A 22,521-nucleotide genomic window follows, 5' to 3' on the forward strand; every position below is an offset into this window, starting at 1 on the left:
TATTACATTGTGTTAACAGTCATTACACACAACGATATAGATATCGTACTGAATAGCATTTTTCTCATTAATATTTAAATAAAATAAGGGATTTAATAGAATGAAATTAAGTTAAAATGTAATTTAAATTCCTTACATTAGATTAAGGATTTGTATACTTTTTTTATTTTATGAAAACAATAATAGACTATATCTGATACAATAAAACTCCAATACGAAAAGTGTTTACATTAAACGACAATCTATCAAGTAATTAAATTGTGTTATTAATCTCGCGTTCAATCAGAGAATGCCTTGTTTACAGCCGCGTAGCGTAGCCAAGGCCCGGAACCTGGCGACAGACAAAGACAGGGCCTCACGTGATTTGAGCCGGAAGCGTCATCTCCCACCGGCCCTTCCTTTTCCTCATTTGTTTATAAACCATATTATCAGTACAATCGCTCAGATAGCAGCACCTGTCAAACTTTGTGGTCTATCCCCTACATTGCGTGCTACTTTTTTACTTTGCAATAGCGAAGGTTCAACTTTCCCATATGATCGTCTGACGACGACCCGTGTTGATTTTATTTATTCAAAAGTTGTAGAGATTTTTCACGGTATGTAAACAAAATTCACGGCTTATTTAAGGTTTTTTCACGTGTGAACGAAATTCACGGCTTATTCCCGGTTTCACGGTTTTCACGGTCGGGTGGGGACCCTGCTGTACTATAGTAGCTGAAATAAATAAATAATAAATTGTAATTGTTTGTATAGAATTTGTTATTTGATTACAATTAAACCTATTGCCCCATTAGGCTCTAATGTAGTACCTATGCATAAAATGTGCAAAACTAAGCAAATAAAAGTTTACCGTAAAATTTCAAAAGCGATTTACTTATATAGTAAGCTTACATGTAGGGGGGCCCATCTACCATCTGGATTATACAGGGGGGCTCGAATTATAAAGTTTGAGAACCGCTGCTCTAGAGTACTTTTTTACAACACTTCCAGTTTCTAACAAAAGGTTTTTCCACTTAGTTATTGTTGGATTGCTAGGTGGTTCAACTCCTGGCTGGGCAACCTGAAATTGTCTAATTGCTTCTGTAATTTTACCAAAAGCAATAGCCCACTCACAACAATTCACTTTTCGTTCAACATTAAAAGCCATTTCTCGGAACTTCAATATTAGTAAAAACTGTAATGAAGGAGGTTAGGTTATGTTTTTATTGCACAAGCAATATTCTTCAAACAGCTGTTTTTAACAATGAGCGTTATTAAACAGCTGTTCTTTAAAACTGCAACGCAGTAATCAAATCAGGTAATTCAAAAAAATAAATTTTTATAGGAAGCAAAATGGTAAAATTTTCAATATGTCACCATTTTGTTTCTACAATTGTTATGGAGCTTTAATTTTCACAGAATATTTTAAAAAACCTACTTTATTAATTGTGTAGTTTGAAAATGCTCAGTGCATAAATGGGCAAGTATTATAAAATCAAACGTTTAAACCTCTTCGTGGGACATTCTGTATATATTTATTGCACTACTTGAATTGGAAAAATAAAATTTGAGGAATCATGAACTTTTTAAATTCATAAGTTTTTTATTTTACAAAACTAGACATATGGGTATGCTTAAAGTCTGGAGACAGTTTAATATTTTTATTACTAATTAGGTTACAGGATTACAAATTTCCAACTTCAATTGGGAGCTTATTCTTTAACATTCTTTCCAACTCTCTACCCGATGAGGGACAGCCTAAGAGGAGTGAAAAGATAATTTTAAATGTATACACAGGTTGGTGTGCTCATTTTAAAAGGCTGGTAAAGCAAAGAAGCATGCCAAAAACCGCACTTCAAAATGATCATTCATTTAAAATTGACACGTTTTTTAATAACCTGAAAAATTTGAAACTTGCAGTAATTTTTTACCCACTACACTTAGAATGTTTCTAAGTGATATGTAACCATATGAACATAAAATCACTTATCACAATACAGTCTCAGATCTTCCAAATCTTGCGGTTTTGTTTATAGATAACCCCAGAAATAATAGACAAGGGATAAATTTAGAGATTGTTTTATAATTACTTTCAATATTTTAAGAGCATTTAAAATTTTCTACTGACTTTTGGCCATTCCCCATCAGGGGTAGAGGTTTGGCAAGAATGTTACAAAATTAGTTTTTAGCCCTCAATTGTAATTGCTAAGTTTTAATCCTGTAGCCTAATTAATAATAAATATATTAAACCGTCTCCACTTTTCAGCACCCATATAGACAATATTCTTTATTCGCATGAACATTAAAAACAGCAGCAGAGTCAAAATACATTTTTTCAGGAAGTATTAGATATTAGGCATATTCGTCCATTGGTAGAAGTGTTTCAGCTAGAGTGTAGAAGGCGAGTTCCTGCAGCCAGCTTCGGAGTCTGCTCCCAAAGTGTTCTTTTCTGTCTTTTTTTTTTAGCTCTTCAGGTAGAGAATTCCACATTTTGGCTCCCACATAGCTAGGTTTTTTTCTCAGTTGCCATCAGATGATGCACAGGCAGAGAGTAATTTGATGTATGTATATCTGGTGTTGTAGTTGTGGTAATGAGTTCTGGTTCTTACTGCGTCAGGTGATTTTGTGTGCAGATGTGTGACAGCAGCTAGCTATATAGTTATAATGTGCTGCTATCCTCTGATATTAATTAGACTGTACAAGCAGTAGTTATGTTTGTACGAAAAAAAAATTAATTTAAAATTCCAGCCCAAAAATGTTTCTAGAATACAAATGTTAAAAAATAATGGTTTCCAATGAAACTCATAATTAACACATACCTTTAATATTGCTCGAATAACCAGTTGACATGTTCTTTGAAGTAACTGATGATGTTGACTGATCCTCTGAAGCATACTTAGACGATGTAGTTTGCGAGTCACAAGACTCTACATTTAATGACCTTAACTGTCTTGCGATTGGTTCCTCTGTTTGAGATGACTGTAAATATATAAATATAAATGTCAATAATACATTTTATTGCGTGAGAATACAATGTCATTCGTTTTACAGAGTGAGAAAGCACAATCCACACACATCAGCATGTACATAACATTTCATGTATTGTAACATTAAATAGCAGAGAGCAATGGAAAGTTTTATGTAATGCAACTTGGGATACCATAGGTACTACTGAAAGAAGGAATAGTTTTTGGTACCAAACAATTTTTTTAACTTGCCAGCTCCATCAAAGACAGTTATAAAATAGGTTCAAGGTAATAGGTAAAATAGGTTATATATAAGATAAGTTCAACAAAATATTATGTTAGAATCTTGCCAGTGTTATTATTGTGACAGAATGCTTAGGGTGGGTTCAACCTCACAACAGAAGCTTGTCTTTGGGGTGAATCTACCTAAATTTATCTGAAAAATAAGACAATAGTCTGCTGCTGGGGTTGATTTATAATTTAAATCACAGAAGCACAAATACTAAATCTAACTGTTATTATTCAAAATGGTTGAGTTTACATAACACTATTTATCTAAACCAAACACAACAATATTTCATTCATACAAACATTAACATATGTAAGATGAAATAGTCTTGTCTAAATTTGTAGGCTTGATTAGAGAAGCATTATAAAGTGTTCTTGTTTACATTTATTTCAAAGTAACACTATACTTCCTGCCTGCTTTATAAACCAACTACAGCTTACATTATGATCACACAAATTTGAGACTAAATACATCTAGAATACATAAATCTAAGTTTACTCATTTTGGTGTTTGCCCCTGAACACATTTAATACTTATAAAGGTTTTGACGCAGTGTTGCGCCATGGGCATATAGTAGTCAATGATTAAAAATAGATGAACTTATCGGTTGAATAAACATCATTATAGATTTTAAATAACACAAATCACACATCATACATAGATAAACATAGATGTCTGGATCAACATGTCATTACTACACGACTGAAAACTCCACCTGTTTCTAATGACACAGCCTATTACAAACCTCATTATATAGGGTGTTCATAAAGTCCAGCACCGGCTTAATATTTTCTGAACGATTAGAGATAAAGCAATAACACTTGGTACATCATTACTACACCTAAAAATCTACTTTTTGAAGTAATTATAAATTTTAACTAACAACTTTATTTTAATGATAGTTTTATTAACCAAGTGAATATATTTAAGTATTCAAATGCATTGTGTTATGTATTAATGTTATTTTAATGTTATAGCTTAGTTTAAAATTTATTTTTCCATTTGATTCCTGTAATTGTAAGTACAGTATATTCTCAGTCTCCAACTAACTTCAATCATGAAATTCCTGTACAATTCCTGCATTTTCAAGTATATATCTTTAAAATTTCAGGACTATCAAACCAAAAATGTTTAGTCCACACAAGTCTATCCAAAGGCTTGATAATGTTTAGTTACTACCTTAAAAATATATCATACATTCAAACTGTACTAAAAGAAATTATGTTCTACCTCATTTTGATTAAAATTTAAACATTTTGTGACAATGACATTATTTGTGTAAATTTAAATTTATTTTACATAAGTGAGGAATTTGAAGAAGTAAATTAACTGTCCTGTAACACTATTTATCAGCACAAAAGCAAAATAGCAAGTGTAATCAGAAATGTGCTCCAAATTAAAATAGAAGAGCTATTTATAGTAGTAAAAGAAACACATAAGTATATTTCTTTTAAAGCCAATAAATTATGGCCACTACTGATAGTCATAAACCACCACAAACTAAACTATATAGGTTGTTGGCTTGAAGAAATTCCCCGAATTTTGCATACAAACAAAATAATTTTCCATGTCCTATTGCCAATAAAATCAACGGTTTTAAACAAGTTCGTTTCATTTATAAATAATGTGAGTGTCAAAATATGGTCACAAACACTGATCAAAACACAATAGTAAGTTTAAAAATTAGTAAAAAGCTAACATTTACTAGGACAACGTTACAATTAGATCAGTCAAAGTAAAATTAATGGTAGATCGTATGAGCAGTATATTGCAGTTTTGCTATTTACAACTCAACCCCAGAAAATTCCCGAAGGTCTACAAAACTTGTCTTCCATCTTCTGAAAACTAGGAAGAAATATACATTTACAGAATACAGAATTACTAGCATTGTTTACTGGAAAAATGCAGCTCCAGCTAAGAACAAATAAATATGCAGTGAAATACCAATATGCTACACATAAACATATTATCTCCTGAACCAGAATGCTACCACTGTCATTGTCATGAGATATAAACACATAATTAATTATGAATATTTTACATTAGCAGTAAAACACATTTTATAAAATACATGCTTGATTATTAATGTGTAACACATACCACTTTTATATATGATGGCTATATCTAGTGGCAGTTAACTGAGTGTTAAAAAAAATTAAATTAAATTCTTTTTCACATATGTTTTATCTTGGAAATCAGTTTTTTTGTTGACAGACTTGATTATTCTTAATTGGGATTATTTTGCTTCATCACCAGAGTTCTTCCATTATATGAAAATATATTTGAACCACTTTCACATGTATAACAAAATTTTCAAGTTAATAAAATAGAATATAATTTAACATTTAAAAACTAAATAAGACTAAAACACTTACATTCACTCCTGAAATATTCAAAGTATCAAATGAAATCCCATTAACTCCAGAAGCTGTATCATACAATTCATTGTAGGTTTGTGTGAACAGCGATTGCCTAAAGAATAACAAAAACATGTACATAAATTACATTGTTTAACACTTTAGTCATTAATAAGCAATACACTTATATTCACAGTACTCTTTTGTTCAATTTAGAGCTAACAGAGCTATAATTTAGTTTGGTTTATAGAGTATGTAAACCTTCAGTACATTGTCAACTTCATTGTGGGTTATTAAATTCCAGCCAATGTCAAATGTATTTTAATCTTGTAATTATGTACATAAAAGGATTTTTTAAATAATTTCATTGTGTCTCATATATATTTAGAATATAAAATACAATGGCAATAAAAGTGTTCCCAATGATAAACAAATCAAAAACATACCATTTCCTTAAAAAAATAGAGGCTAAGGCAACAATACTACATGCACAAATAGATGGTGTCAAGTTTTAATTTTATTGAAAAACAATAAATAATTACTGTATATGAACTTACAACTTTGAAAGTTCTCGGCTTAGACTGGCCTGATTTGTTGCTGAACCATTGGTCATTTGAAGTTCTAAATAATTGGATAAAAGCTGCAGATGACATTTTCTAGTCAAGAAACTTGTATTTTCTGAATCATTTATTGTTTGTAATTCACCAAGTGCATATTTATATGCATCTTCTGCTTCTTCGTAAGTTCCATAACTCCTGAAACAATCACTATATATAGTACTATCCTGACAACATACACAAATCTATAAAACAACATTTGTACTTATTGTATGATGTATATAAATTATAGATTGTGTAGGATTGGGGGTCCTGGTAAGCATGAATCCATTGTAGAACTTTGTACAGCCATCGGGTAGAAAATTCAACCCTAACCGGTAAACCGAAAATGGCTGTTGTTACCATAATAGGCAGATGGGAAATAATGTGATAGTTAAGTTGGAATCTGTGAGTTTAGAAAGCCAACAGACTAACTATAGACAAAACCGATATCACCAGCTGAGTTTACAAAATGGCTTCCCTACTAACAATTCAATAGTTCTTTCAATGACGAAACACCCTTTACATTTAGCTGACCTGTACAAAGGACTGTCTTACTGGAGTAAGAGTTTTCAAAAATGGCACCTCCCAACTAACAAGTCAGGTAGCCAAAATCTAATCTAACAGTTATGAGCAATTCTCTTGTTGAAGCCATTTTCCCACTGGCTACTTCCACTAAACCAAGATAAAAAAGCAATCCTATTAGGTTAAAAGTTAATACCATGTTAAACCCTCCAAGAATTTGGAAGTAATCAAGGGTGTGAATAGGTGTTTACTCTGCAAACTACAAAGGATCACTGTTAATTGTATGTTAGATGATATTTCCATTTCTACATTAGTCATTGCAAACATGAGACTTAAGTCATCTGTATCAATGCATAATCAAATAAGTCTGCAAAATAAATATGTAACCATTATATTTTCCAAAGCAAATATTTGGATGGAACAATAATGCAAGCATCAATTGTAATTGTAAGGTTATTTGGTTCCCGAGTGAAGATAAAACTGGCAATATGACATTGCAAGTGCTAAGATATTTAGTGGTTCAAGCATGAAATAATGATTTATTCAAGCATTTTTTTACATATAAAAAAGAACAAAAACTCTTTATACGGAATAAGAACTGGCCACGTTTACAAGTATTGCGGCCAGATTGCCAAAAAAGAATAACAACAAAAAAGCTAGAGTCCAGATTTTCAATTGAATGACACAGAGCCGCTCACTGTGATGTCTGTTCTTTGTATCACACTATAAATACATTAAATTATACAGCCACCATTACACTGTTATATTTAATAAAGCAATACAATTAATAATTTTTTAAAAAATATCAAAACTATTTTAGCAATAATAAAGTTTTAAATTTTATTGTTCTAAATTACAATAATTTAAAATAATTACAAATTACTCAAAGAAAACAACCATATTTTTACCTTAAAGCTAAAAGTTCTTAGTCCTACCGATTCTTTTATTGACAAGGGTAGCTTATTAAAAAACGTAGGGCCACAGGTATAAAAAATGCATGAAAGGTATAAAAAAATGCATACTATACTATAATTTTTTTTTAGTTGTATCCATACAACTAAACATTAGGCTTCGTAAAAGTGGTTATGAGGATTTTGAAGTGAAAATAAAAAATTTTGTTTTTAGCTCTGTGACTTTGATAAAAATATTACCTTGTTTAGTAATTTTCCAAAATTATCAAAAATACTTTTGGAAGATTTTTTTGCAGTGTAGTGTGTTTTAACAGGTGATCCAATTTTATTTTTATAATGTATCGCAAGCACTTATCATGTTTATTTACAAGTTTTAGTCAAGGAGTAACTTTGCCCATTGCCATACTATTCAATTAAACATAGTTTTAAAATAAATACTTTAATTTTAAAACCTTTAGCAAAGAAAATTCTAAAAATTTAATTCTTTAGGGATTATAGAACTCTTATTACAGGTAGTTTTACAAAATTGACTTTCATTCTGCTTTTAAGGTTATTGATTTTTTGTAAAACATTGTTTCTGTTAAGAATCTTAAAATATAATACAGTATCTGCAAAGAAAAAAAAACATAAGGTGTCATTTTACTTTGTTCCTCAGATGAGTACAAGTTATTTAGTAATACCTAAACTTTTCACTAAATTTAGGGATGCAAATTGTTTTGAAGCCTCATAAAGAGAAAAAAACTATTTCACCTTTTAAAGTAACGTTAAAACGAAAACCAGTTGAGATTAAGAAATAAAACTCGGTATATTCACATATTAATAAGAAAAGAAAAAATACAGTTAAACAAAATAGTATACACAGAATGAAGAATGAAAAACTAAATAAAATTACAGTCACGTTAATTTTAATGAAAATATAAGTGAGTAGCATTCACCTTTATCATTTTTAAACAAACCCCGATTAATCATAATAATTTATACTATGAACATAACTATTAAAAAATCAGAATGTTAAAATGGTAGTAGTGGTAAAAAAAAACACAATATTAACCAACACACTAGTAAAAATACCATTAACAATGAGTCTACCTTTAGAGCATGAGAAAACTATTGAAATGTTACGCAATCTACTAAAATGATTTCCAGAAACGTAGATAACAATTACTAACCTGACGAGGTCCCCGTAAGCTAAAAGAACAAGTGGATTACTATCCAAGTATTCTCTCCATATGCCAAACATCAGAGGGTAAGATAGTTGCCTTATTGCCTTTTCTCCATGAATCCAGACCTTGAATAGTTCTAAAAGTATTTTATCGATACCAGATAAATATTTAGTTTCTTCAGGTAGTGTATTGTTCTTAAAAAATTCTAATGTCACTGTAAAAAAAAATAAATACATACAATGCATGATAATAAACAAAATAAGAGGAAGTTAAATTTTTAAGTGGCAAATTCGATCTAGTTTCATAAGAGCTGGAACTGGTAACCCTTGATTTTAGCCCAATAAGGGCAATGCTAATCCTTAAAACACTGCCATGCCCTTATATTTGGTTGTTGAATTATGGGGATGTGTTAATTTAAATCATCCAAATGCTTTTAATATTTTTCAATGTTGATTAGCTTATGGTGTTATTTGTTATTAAAAGTATGCTTTTAAATCAACACTACTATCGACTTTATTGTTTATTAACGACAAAAGCATTGGGATCCGTAAGACTTGTATATTAAAAATGAGACATCTCCCATGGTTCTGTAAAGATGAGACATAGAAGTAAAACATGAGATTCTTATAAAATAAAACTCAAGGTCAGTTTACTACAGCCAGCTCTAACCCTTGTCTGTCACATTACCACACACCAATCTAGGTGTTACCTAGTAAATAATAAATGAATAAGCATCTACGTTTATTTTAACAGATGCTATGATAAATTTACAATTAAGTAAAGGGGGTAACTAAAAATTTTCAAATACAAACCCCTATCGTGTCTGAAGTTTTTACACACGTCTAGCACACTGTCAAACAGCCGAAGGTGAACAGTTTGAACACCTGCTACATTAAAACTGGTAACTGTTTTTAGAATTTGCGTTAGTGTTGACTCATGTTACGATAAACAGGACGAGACAGTTACTGATTTTATTATTGTAAATTTGTCATAAAATCAGTTAAAATAAACATAGAGACTAAAGACTCATCTCTAGTTTGGATTATTGAATTTATTTTTTTATTCCCTTTAAAATGAGGGGTCACATGATAGGGGTTTGTATTTGAAAATGTTTAGTTGCCCCACCTTTACTCAATTGTAATTTTGTCATAAAATCTGTTAAAATAAACGTAGAGACCTCTAGTTTATATTATTGGATTCCTTTTTTTATTACCTTTTAAAATGAGGGGTCACATGATAGGGGTTTGTATTTGAAAATTTTTAGTTGCCCCCCTTTACCCCCCTTTAGAAAAGGGGGGGAAAATTTTCAACAACTTGAAAAATTAAAAAAATAGGTTATAATAGGTAGGGTCAAGGTTTCACATAGATATCTCGGGCCGTTTAAATTATATCCAGGTGTGCCGGGACATAAAACTCACTCTGTATATTGTTCCTGTTTTTTTGTTTCCTGCCGTAATATGGCGTAAGAAGTATTTCTATGACAACCGCACATCACACAAGTAGTTCTGGCATTTTCTACTTGATGTCAACACTTCCTTGGTCCTTTGTCATTAGTGTTTGCGCGTTGGTGAGTTCACTATAGTCGCACATTGCAGACAGCTACCACGTGTTGTTGCATGTCACCGTCCTGGAGTATTTTATGATTTTATTTGTAGTGTTTATTATACCATGGAAGTATCACACGCACAAAATAGATGATTGGCTTTGTTTGTGCGATGATGACACAGACACAAATAGTAAAAATGACTTAGTGGACAATATATTAAAAAGAATAAAAATTTGAAAAAAGACATTAAAATTAACTTACTTCCCATAAAAGTCTATATATAAACTCTACAAACCTCTGTAAAAACAGCAAAGAAAAATCAGTAAAACAACACAATTTTAGGTAAAAAAATAAAACCATTAGGGGTTAAGTTGCTTTTGTACTGAACTGGTTTTAATTTAATTTGTGCTGCTAACTTTTCACCCCAGTTATACTACACTATGTAGAGCTTGTTAATGTCATTATGCATGCATTTTACTGTGTGTGCAATTACAATGAACACTATAATAATAGGTATTGAATAACTTTTACTAATAGATACAACATTTTGTTAATAATCAACTAATTTCTAAAACAATAATAGTATTTTTAACTGCCAACAAATTTAAAAATGTAAAAATATTCCAGCAAAAATCTCAACTTCTATAAAATCTTCAAAACTTTATTCAGAAAAAGTATATCTACCAGTTTTCAGTTTTTTATCGGAACGAAACCATTTATTATCGAAACAGTTTAAAATGGCATAAATAAAATCTGCATAAAACTTAAGGAAGAAATTTTGTGTTTGTGCCATTTTTGAAACTTCTATATGTTTCATCTGAGTTCCCCATAAGGTATGATCTAGATATCTTGTCAGTGATGCTCATCCATGAAGTAGTTTTACTGAGAAAGGAAATATAGTTCACTAAAAAGTAAACTTAAAATAATAATATCACTAGAGATCTTTAGTCATCTTACTTGGTTCAATTGTTCTTTCAAAGACCTTCTTGAGCTCAGATACATCCCGACCTTCAGACAATATTTTGTTTTTTGTTGCGTTTATGATAGCTCTTCTACTGTAGAACCACGTACTTTGGCATGAAAACACTGAAACTGATCTCATTGTCCTATCCACAAGTTCTGAAAAATTAACATAATTGATATTATATGAAAATGTAAAATAGAATAAAAAATAAAAGTAATATACATTAGTGAAAATATAATATTTCACGTTTCATTGTATCAATCAACACAAAATTTTAATAGGCATATATTTTACAGTAGTACACACTTTCAAACTTACCTTATTACTTTGTGAACATAAATACTACAAGGTACATACAGGGTATCCATTTTATCTGTATCACCTTTGTTACCTCAAAGATGACTTTTTAATGATAATTAACACGTTACAGGTACAAGTGATTTTTCACAACAGCCGTTGTGTACCAGATTGGAATGATGGAAACATGGAATGATACTGCAATTCTTAAGAAGATACTGTTTCTTTAAACAACCGTAAACCAAATTCTTAAACCTTTAGAAAATCAAGATGTTATTAAAAAAGATTTTATAATGTGTTTTAAGCAGGATGATCATTATTCAAGAAAAATTTATAATATTTATGTTGGTTCTGATATGAGTTTTGATAGAATTAATGAGTTATATGATAAGATTTGGAAAGAAGATTAAGGATTTTAAGTATAAACTAAAAATCAAAGATATCTCAGCATAGACTCAAATATTACACTTGAAGCCACCCTGAGAGTCTTGTTTCAGGCAATTTCAAAAGCATTAATTAAATAAAAAAAAGAATACAATTATGTTCATTTGACTTAACGGTAGCCACTGATATTGAACAAATAAAGAAATGAAAAATGTGGAGATATTATTATGGAACCTAAATTGAGATGAACATATTGGTTGCAAGAAAGTAGTACATATTTTACGTTATGCAGTTTCCCAAATATTAAAACAAATTGAGTCATCAATATTGTCCTCTATCTATCAAGGGTAACATTTCAACTCTTCAGGATAAGGACAGCTTTATTAATATTAAAATCATATGAGAAAACACCCTGAGCGTTGGAAGATTTTAACAAACCAGTCAAGTAAGGGGATATCTCAAAAACATATTGGCTAGTGAGAAAGAAAAAACAGTTGTAATACTCAAGTTGATGCCTGTAATAGCCTGTCTAAAACTGTAACCAAAAAGAATATCTAATATGGCATTACAGTTTTTGTTATGACTAGTAGGATGAAATTAAAATCACCAACAAACAAAATTTATTTATTTTCCGTTGATTTATATTTGAATATTTTCATTAATTATTAGGATGGTTATTTACTGATCCCCATAATGTGTTTCTGTTACATTTTGTGTGTGAAACTCAAACTTAGACAACCAAAGTAACGAAATATCATGCTTTGTAAATAATATTTAACTTGAAGTTCAGACATTTTTGTTTATTTTTGTTCATCGCTGAGCGTCTGCCGCATCCATGCACAATGCACGCAGTGAATGTTAACAGCTCAGTGGCGGTAAACAACATACAATTACTAGTTTCATGCCTAAAAATTAGTGAAGTCGTATACAGAGTAAATATATACTTTATAAAATACATGTCGATTTATAGCCCAATATCAGAGATGGCATATTTTGAAATTAAAGAGCATTTCAATGTAAAATACATATTATTTAAGTAATATGATTGTACGCCCATATTTTCAGGTAAAAGATACATTCTGGAAGCCCATTTTAGAACATATAAATTCTAGGTAAAAGGTAAAGGATATGTCTTGTAATTCTAAAAAAAGCCATTTTTCCGAACCTCTGTCATTTTCTTTACTACAGCGTTATTTTTTGGAAATTTGTTATCGGGCAGTATGTAAAAGGTTAAATTTCCATTTATTCAATAGCCGTTTTTAATATTTTAGCATTTTGCATATACCTTGGGGAAGCATTTCTTACCCCAGCTTGACTGGGAGATACAGAAAATTTTTTAGTCATAACCCTCCCCCCCACCAATAGGTCATCCTACGCATATGCCCGAAGACATGATGAGATTATACATAAATAAATTAAATTGGTATAACACTACAAAATGTATTACCTAATAAAAAAAAAATGTATTATCAATTGAAATTATACGTCTGTTATTTACCTTTATTAACACTTGAGTCCAGAATTGATGGAAGAATTTAAAGATTCATTTGATTGGAATAATACTATAGATCATGGTGATTATCTTATGCAAACCGTATATAGCTGAAATTGAAAATTTTATAATTTTAACCCTTTTACTGCCGACGTCCGACATATCGGACGTCGGCATTTTTGCCGAAAACGCCAACGTCCGATATGTCGGACGTCTGTTTTTTTTATCGTTACTGGCTACTGTTATGTTCAAATGCCAAAATATTCGGTATTTTGGTTGTTTAGGAGCAAAGGATAATGAAAGAAGCCATTTGAAGAACTTTGGATTTCTATTTTTGTCGTCTTTGACTAGAATTGACGAACTACCTAGACAGCTGTCAAAACCAGATGATCGGATTATGTTACTGAAATCTTCGTTCATTGTTGTTGTTTACAATGTTATCGAAAGTTTTTTGAAGTGTTACTTTTGTTGATCAAGGATAAAATGAGTAAAAGAGTTACATCTAACTCTCCTGTGAGTGAGGGAACAATAAGTAAGTGCAAGACGAACTAAGTGACGATTTCCTTCAGAATTTGTCAGATTCAGATGCCGAGAACGAATCTGATATTATTGTTAGGGCTATTGATGACAATCAAAGTGATGTGGATGACACTGATGACGATCCTGACTGTATCTTACCATCAGATAATGAGGAGTTATTAGATAGTGAGGGGGATGTGGCACAGATAAGTTTACCTTCAAATTCCACTGGTAGGCCTAGAGGAGGCCTACCAGTTTTGGGAAAATCCTCATAGTGCAGTTATGTTTCAAGGTAGCACCTTCAAATTTGGTATATGTTCTAAGCAATTGCTCTAGTTTATAATGATATCATGCTCATAATTTTAGTATAATTTTAAAAATAAATTATCAGATGCCAAACACAATTTTTATTTTTTTATTTATTTTTTATTTATATCATTTTTAAAAATAAATAATGTGTTTGTTTCAAATTAAAATGTCTTTTTATTATTTAAAAAACAGCATTTAAATACGAGTAAATAAAATAAAAATTCATGCAAATCTAATGAAAAATAAAAAAGATACAGCATTTTTTGTAAATGAATGCACAACAGTGATTTTCCTCCTTGGCAATTTTGACTGGTACAATAAAAAAATGGCCGGCAGTAAAAGGGTTAAATACTTTGTATTATTTGATTAGAATTTATATCTTTTCTTATAAAAGACATTAAATTCATGTACATTTTAAAATAAAAAATGATACATTACCTAATGTTTGCTATATTGAGAGAGCAGAATTTATAAATTTCTATCCTCCTATTAATAAAAAAATATCTGAATGCACCAAATAAAAAATATATTACACAGAAAACATATATATTATATAGAGTGCTTCAAAAAGGACTTTACAACTTTGAAAATCCATATAAATTTATTCAAAAAAGATACAGTGCTTGTACTATTGTTGTTTTAGAGAAAAACACATGAAGTTTTGACCCACATAGTTCGTTATTCATATTCATAAATTCTTTATTCAAAAACACACACAAGATGTACATTGAATAAAGTCAAAAATATAATCAAATCAATCAATAAAATAAAAACTACGAAACATCAAGATATCTAGTCAGTGTACAATATTATTCAACATAACATAAAATTGCATTAAACCAAATATTTTTATGCACTTTATTTTAATATAAGAGGGCCATCCGGAAAGTAGTACCTGTTTGTGAAATAAAGACACAGAAGTAAATATTAACAAATATAAACATTTTTACTGAAAAGAGCATACCTTAAACTACTTCTCCACATAATCTCCAAGCAAATTTAAGCATTTGTCATAACGTGTGACGAGTTTTTTGTATTCCAGCGTCATATTCCTCCGCCGCCAGCCGATTGAAATATGTAGTAACGCCTTCTTTAAGTTCTTCATCGATGTCAAATCTTTTTCCCACCAAAAACTCTTTAAGTTTTGTAAAGAGATGAAAATCTGAAGGGGCCAAGTCCGGGCTATATGGTGGATGGTCGAAAATTTCCCAATTGATTTGCTGCAGAAGTTGTGTTATCCCCGCTGCATGAGGCATGGCATTGTCATGGAGGAGAATGACGCCATCAGACAATAGACCTCTCCGTCGATTTTGTATTGCCCGCCGTAATTTCTTCAATGTTTCACAATACGCATCAGTGTTAATAGTGTCTCCACGGGCCATAAAATCAATAAGCAGTACACCACGTCGATCCCAGAAAATGGTTGCCATAAGTTTCCTGGTAGACAGAAAAGTCTTGAATTTTTTTGGTTTCTTTGGTGAATGAGTATGATGCCACTCCATTGACTGTCGTTTACTCTCAGGTGAAGCATAACAAACCCAAGTTTCATCTCCAGTAACTATGTGATTCAAGAACGTGTCTGCTTCATCAGAATAACGTTCCAAAAATGTGAATACAGCAGCCATACGCTTGGTTTTGTGCTCATCTGTAAGCATGCGAGGGACCCACCTTGCACAAATTTTTGAATAATGCAGATGGTCTTTGACAATTTCATGAACATCTGCTTTAATGTTCGAGAAACATTAGGGAAATGTTCACAGATGTCATCAATTGTGACGCGCCTCACGAATTTGTCTACTGACCTCAGCAGTTGATGTGTAATGACAGATGGTCTCCCTGAACGCTCATCGTCGTGTGTGTTCCCCCTCCCCAAGTTGAAATTACGACACCAGCGCCGAACAGATGACTCTTCCATCACATTGTCTCCATACACTTCCTTTAATTGGCGATGAATATCACAAGGTCGAACGTTTCTTGCGTTGAGAAATTTTATTACAGCCCGCACTTCACAACTGGCGGCGTTTTAAATTTTTTTAAACATTATGAACTGCCACAGAAACAACACAGGCAATGCTAGCGTCACGGAACTTGTAACAGAGAAGGCAGACAAGCCACTGAAGCGATCTGACCTTGACCGGCGGCTACTCGCGTTGTCAGCGCCTCACGTGGCGGAAACGGGTACTACTTTCCGGATGGCCCTCGTAATTTATGTTTCACATGCAGATTTTGCAAGTTTGAAAAGAAATTTGATGTTCACAGTTCAAAGGTATCAGCTATTTGTTACTTGTTGCTCCCTACTTGTGCAAGCGTTTCTTGAAAGTGGTTGTGCTCGCTTATGCGTTGACGGAGTTCGTTTAAAAAAGTACTGTTGGAATTATTATACAAATTGCAAAATAGTTAGCATCTTGTAAATATTTTATGACTGATGCAACACAGCTGATACCTTTCAAGTGACTAAATCTTTGTTGCTCCTTGCTTGTGTAAACAATCCTCTATCGTGCAAACTTATAGATTGACAGATTTCGTTGAGAATAGTACCATTGGAATCGTTATAAAAATAACTAAATAGTTGGTATCTTGTACATAACTATACTGTTTTTTGTTATTTAACTCTAACAACAATTTCCAACAAGCACCATTTTGTTAACATTTTTCACTGCAGACGTCATTTGACGTTGTGCATAGAATTCTATACACTGCCGACATCTATTCACAGCGCCTACTTTTACAGTAATAAAAATGCATTTAAACGTATTTGGACTACGGTAGTGATAGTCACTCGCTATTTCCACGTTTTTATTTCATACTCTATGGATTATGATGTATGAAATGTTGTTGGCAGTCATCAGGAAAAAGTGGCTTGTTTACGAACTCATTGGTGCGGCAGCCGTTTGTTATCACCAATCTACTAAATCATCGTATGCATTATAATTGTTCTGCTTGCTATTTACTTTACAACGATTTTTTGTGAGTAAATACAATGAATCATGACAATATTGAGGACAATCAAGTGATAGAAGAGTTACTCAGATTTCCAAGTGACAGTGAAAGTGATGGACCATAGACTTCTTGGAGATGCAATTAATTTGTTGACACTGTTTTTTTTTTTTTTTTTTTTTTTTTTTTTTGCTAATCAAATGAGAAATATAAGCAAAATAGTAATAAAAACTCTTATTATGCTCTTTGATAACTAAAAAAATAATCAGGCAGGGTTGCAAGAAGAGACACAAGCAAGTGCTAAATTTCCATGTGTAAAGAACAATGTTTCAAGACTTTCCACACTAAAAATTATTTAAACATAAGTGAATTTCAATTGCAAATAAATGTAGCTATAGTTACAGTAATAACAATACTAAATACAGCAAATAATAATGAGAATTATATTTATATTATAAACTAGTACATGTCAATTTTTTTGTAAACTTTTTTTTTAAAAAAAACATTGTTTTTTAATTTTAAAACAAGACTTTTATTTAAAAATATTTATGCACGAGCATTGGTGTAAAAAGAGGAAGAACTCAGCATTAAATAAGGGTAAGTCCCATAGTTTTCTTATAAATGGTTAAAAATTATATTATTAAAAAAAACTTTAAAATGGGTGGCAGTTAAGAAAGTTGTCAAAAATATGAGGAGGCAGTGAAAGTGTTAATATTAATTGAGCATATTAATATTATATAAAGCAATATTAATAAAGCAAATCACACCTTTATTTTTTTTTATTCTCCTCTTATTTATTACTACTTATGTGTAAAGTTTGGTATATGTAGCTTGACTAGTGCTAGACATTTTTTAAATAAAAAAATAAAAAATGGTGGCTAGTGGCTAAATGAAATTTCTCAACCTATGTTTATGGGACATTTTTTGTTTGGAAGTACACGTGATGAGTGCTATCAGCCACAGAAGGTTGTGATACCCTTTTGTGAACACCCTGTATATACCAACCAGTCTAGAAAAATATATGAGAATTATGTTTAGCTTTCTAAAAATACAAAAATGAAATATAATAGAATAATATAGAAATAAAATACAAATTAATTCATAAACCAAATAAATAAGAATATAATGTTTATGGCTTAAAACAGGCTGTTATTACATTAACACAGATAAAATATTAAAACTACTCACCTGAAAACATTTCATAATTTAAAATATCAGCACTAACAATAAGTGCATGCTCAATGAATCTACCATTTGCATTGGAACATCCACTTCTGCCATAAGTTAATGCTCTTTTAACTATAGAAAACAATTTATGCTCTCTATTTGGATCCACAGAGAAAGCTTCTGAAGCAAGTACTTTCACATATACATGATAGAAACAAAAACTATCTGGATCATTGAAAATTGATTCTTCGCATAGGATGTCTACTAAATCCACGCTTGGCGGACTCTTGTTAAGCAAATTGTCCACCCAGAATTCAAATTTTAAATGGTGCAATCTTTCATTCTCTTCCTGAAACACAAATATTTGAGATACAATAAAAAATTAATCATATTAATATATCAATTATATTGAAATCCTAAAACGTTATTGGTAAAAAAACAAGGGGAGATGTACACCAATTTTCGGTAAGAAATTCATTTGTATAAAAACAATGTTTTTATTTATAGTGTATTTAATTGTGAGTGATGTGACATACATGAATGTTCAACTTTGTACTGAATGTGTAATTAATTATTTTTAACATGCCTGTACAGAAATAGAAAACTACTCCTAGAATGACACTTTTAGTTACACCGACATGCTTACAAGGATTACTTTCCAGCAAACTTATATTTTCTCTGCTGCCTATATCAGCTGGAATTGTATTCTGTTTTATTCACAAACAACTTTAATTGTTAAAGTGCTGTGGAATAATATAAAGACTATAAAACCAATATTCAAAGACCTAGCTCAGCCAGAAATTATAAAAAATGCTTACAAGTACATACGCAAAATGACAATGAAAGTTTCAATTCTGTATTGTGGTTCAGGATACCAAAAATAAATTTTATTGGCATTCAAACCTTGTAATGTGGTAGATATTGTAATGTGATTGGTTTTAATGAGGGTAAATTAAGTGTTGAAAGATCTCGGAATCAAAGCCGGAAAAACTTTGTGCAAACTCAAAGTTAAGCTTTAATTTTCAGTTGGCCTAGATTTTTTTTTTTAACTTGTTCTTTTGCTCATGTATTCCCATTTTTCTCAAAGACCACAAAACCGAATTTAAACAAATTTTTACCACTTATAATGTACGCCTGCCTTCTGAATCTGTACTAAGGATTTTTGTAATTGGTTGAAAAATACAAAAAATTAAAACTAATTTAGCATTTAAAATTTATAACATTTTTTTTTTAATTCATACATTTACTTTATAATAAAAAAATATAACAGGTAGGGATCCTTTCTAATACAGTACACTGTGGTAAAAATTTTATTATTGTAACTTTAATACTTTCCAAGAAAAACGGGATTAAAAATTGAGAGATAGAGAGATAGAATTTCCTTTATTCCAAAATATATATTGTGATACATTAAATGTAAACATCAACCGTATGAAAATAGCATCAATATCTATAAAAACCTAAAACTAATATTTACAGTTAGTTTTTAAGCAGTTTTCTGCTAATTGTTTGAGAATAATTCTCTAATTGAGTATAGAGCTTTATTTGTGATACATTTTTTTAAACTTCACTATCAAAATTTTTGCTACTTTAATTTTTATTTCTTTGGATAAACAGCTAAAACATCCCCCCCCATTTATTCTGTTTTCATTTCATTGAATGTCAAGTTATGTTTGCAAGTGCTGGTTTTATTACATGTATTGTAGTCATGCGTTACTGTTGTTAATTCTATAGAATTACATTCAACATACTAACTTAATAATCTCCGTAACACAAAGACTATAAATTGTTGAGATTTTGAGCTCACTAAACAGGCGTTTTTCTGAATCTTGTCTGTTTAGGTTTTATACGAGGGTCGTCCACAAAGTAACCTCCGTTTTGAAATAAAAAATAAACCAGTTGAGATACAAAAAGTTTATTATATAAATGTTAAAACTACAGCTTTTCTCTACTTTTCTACATATTCACCATACAAATTCAAGCACTTATCATATCTTTTAACAGTTTTTGAAATTCCGTCTTTAAAAGAATCTGCCGCCTGAGAACGTAGCCAACCTGTCACGGCGTTTTGAAGCTCTTCATCACTCGCAAACCTCTGAGATGCAAGCCACCGCTTCATGTACGGGAAAAGATAGAAATCACTGGGAGCCATGTCCGGGCTGTAGGGGGAGGGGGGGGGGCTCAAAAACGTCCCATTTGAACTTTTCCAAAAGTTCTGTTTTTCTTTGAGCTGTATGAAGGCGGGTGTTGTCATGGACAAACACAACACCAGATGTCAGAAGACCATGACACTTGTTTTGAATTGCTCGTCGTAGCCATTTTAAGGTTTCACAGTAAAAGGTTTCAGGAAAATGATCCGAAAGTTCCGAGATTGTGAAGCGACGGTTCTTGTGAATTTTCTCATCCACTTTGTTCACCAAGTCATCACTGACGAGAGATGGCTTACCACCCCGGTCTTCATCGTGAACGTTCGTTTTTCCATTAAAAAAAAAAAAAAAAAACGAACCCATTGACGGACTACACCTTCCCTCATAATGTTTGGGCCATACACCGCACTCAATTCACGATGAATTTCAGCTGCTGTGCAACTTTTCGACCACAGAAATCTTATTACACCACGTACTTCACACTTGGCGGGATTTTCTATCATGGCGCTCATGTTTTTACGTTGTAACAAAAGAACGCGCGATCGCACGATGCTCTCACTTGCACAGCTAGAAGCGTACTGAACGGCTGCGCAAACCGATGTGAGAATGGCGGTGCTACCCCCACTACTTATCGCGCCACGCCCAAAGGCAGTTACTTTATGGACGACCCTCGTATTATTCGAATTGTTTTCTTTTGTGCAGTTTTGGTGTCTTGTCAAGATTTTGTTTGGATGTTGCCTCATAGATACTTATCCCATATGTTCTGTGAACGAATGTGTGCATAATACATTTTTAGAGCACTTTGGTCACATAACTTTGACATGTGCCATAAGGCTTAGATTTCAGATAACATTTTATTTAATACACATTCAACACATTTATTCAAAGAAAGATGTTTATCTGTGATTATATCTAAAAGTTTTGTAAAATTGTCTTGTGTTATGAGATCATTGCCAATTATAAGTTATGGCTCAATTTTGTGCAGATATTGTTTTGTCGAGAACTTTATAAAATTTAATTTTTTGAATTCAGTCATGATTTTTTAAGAATCCTTCGATGGCTGCTAACTCAATATAGGTAGAAATTTCTGTCTCTTCCTTTGTATTGCCTGTTACTACCATATTAAAATCATCTGCATATATACACATTTTACTTAAATTAATATTTTTGGTTATCCCTCCAAGGTAGCAAATAAAAAGTAGAGGGGTCCCAATATTAAGCCTTGGGGAACTCCGTACTTGATTGTTTGCTGAGCTGAGAAAGCCTTCCTTGAATAAGTGCTGCCTTTGATATTTTCTGTGAATTGTGTTTTCACATACTGTTGCCTATTGTTAAGATAGGAAATAAACCAATTTAGTTCTTTTTGGAGTACCATTTCCTGCACTTCAGGGATCAAGACAATTTAGCTAGTAATATTTTTGTGGGCTAAAATTATAACCCAACTACCAAGAGCATCTTTACGAGAAAAAAAACAACCTCACTGTGTAATTTTCTGTGTTGAGATATACTTAGTCTGCTGTGGTCATTTTATGTTCTGATAATGCCAATTTATCAGGTTTAATTTCCTCTAAATTTAATTGTTAATCTAGGCGAGATTGTAGGTGTTGAATATTTTGGTGTAAAATTAAAATATTTTTATCATTTTAAAATTCGTTCTTACTATTTTTGTAATAATCTTTTGTTACCCAGTTTTGTTTTCATATGTGACCTCTGATCTTGTGATCCTGTAGTGCAAGAAATAGTATCAAGTAACAAGAGTTTTTTTTTACATCCAACTCTACCTAAGAATTCTTTACCTGCTCAGCTAACTGACTAAAATGATATTATTAGACTTATGGCTATTAACAATTTAATACGTGGGCCTTATGGGTGTATATTTCCCTTAAGAACTTGATGCCATCATTCATCTATCTCTCACTTAAGTGACTGAGTTTCACGGTTTACATCACCTTCCTCTAACATCCTGTCTTATC

General features: G+C 31.5%; 1 protein-coding gene across 2 annotated transcripts in view; it reads right to left on the minus strand.

The window, feature by feature from the left end:
• LOC124369033 overlaps positions 1-22,521 on the minus strand; it is an 86,427-nt gene that overhangs the window by 33,185 nt on the left and 30,721 nt on the right. For both annotated transcript variants that reach the window (XM_046826712.1, XM_046826713.1), the window contains exons 7-12: positions 18,423-18,750; positions 11,290-11,451; positions 8,793-9,000; positions 6,149-6,346; positions 5,610-5,706; positions 2,799-2,958 (exon numbers count right to left, since the gene is read on the minus strand). In XM_046826712.1, coding sequence (XP_046682668.1) covers positions 2,799-2,958; positions 5,610-5,706; positions 6,149-6,346; positions 8,793-9,000; positions 11,290-11,451; positions 18,423-18,750 — 1,153 coding nt within the window. The remainder of the gene's footprint in view (positions 1-2,798; positions 2,959-5,609; positions 5,707-6,148; positions 6,347-8,792; positions 9,001-11,289; positions 11,452-18,422; positions 18,751-22,521) is intronic.

The sequence above is a fragment of the Homalodisca vitripennis genome, chromosome X (genome assembly GCF_021130785.1).
Source record: "Homalodisca vitripennis isolate AUS2020 chromosome X, UT_GWSS_2.1, whole genome shotgun sequence".
Lineage (NCBI taxonomy): Eukaryota > Metazoa > Arthropoda > Insecta > Hemiptera > Cicadellidae > Homalodisca > Homalodisca vitripennis.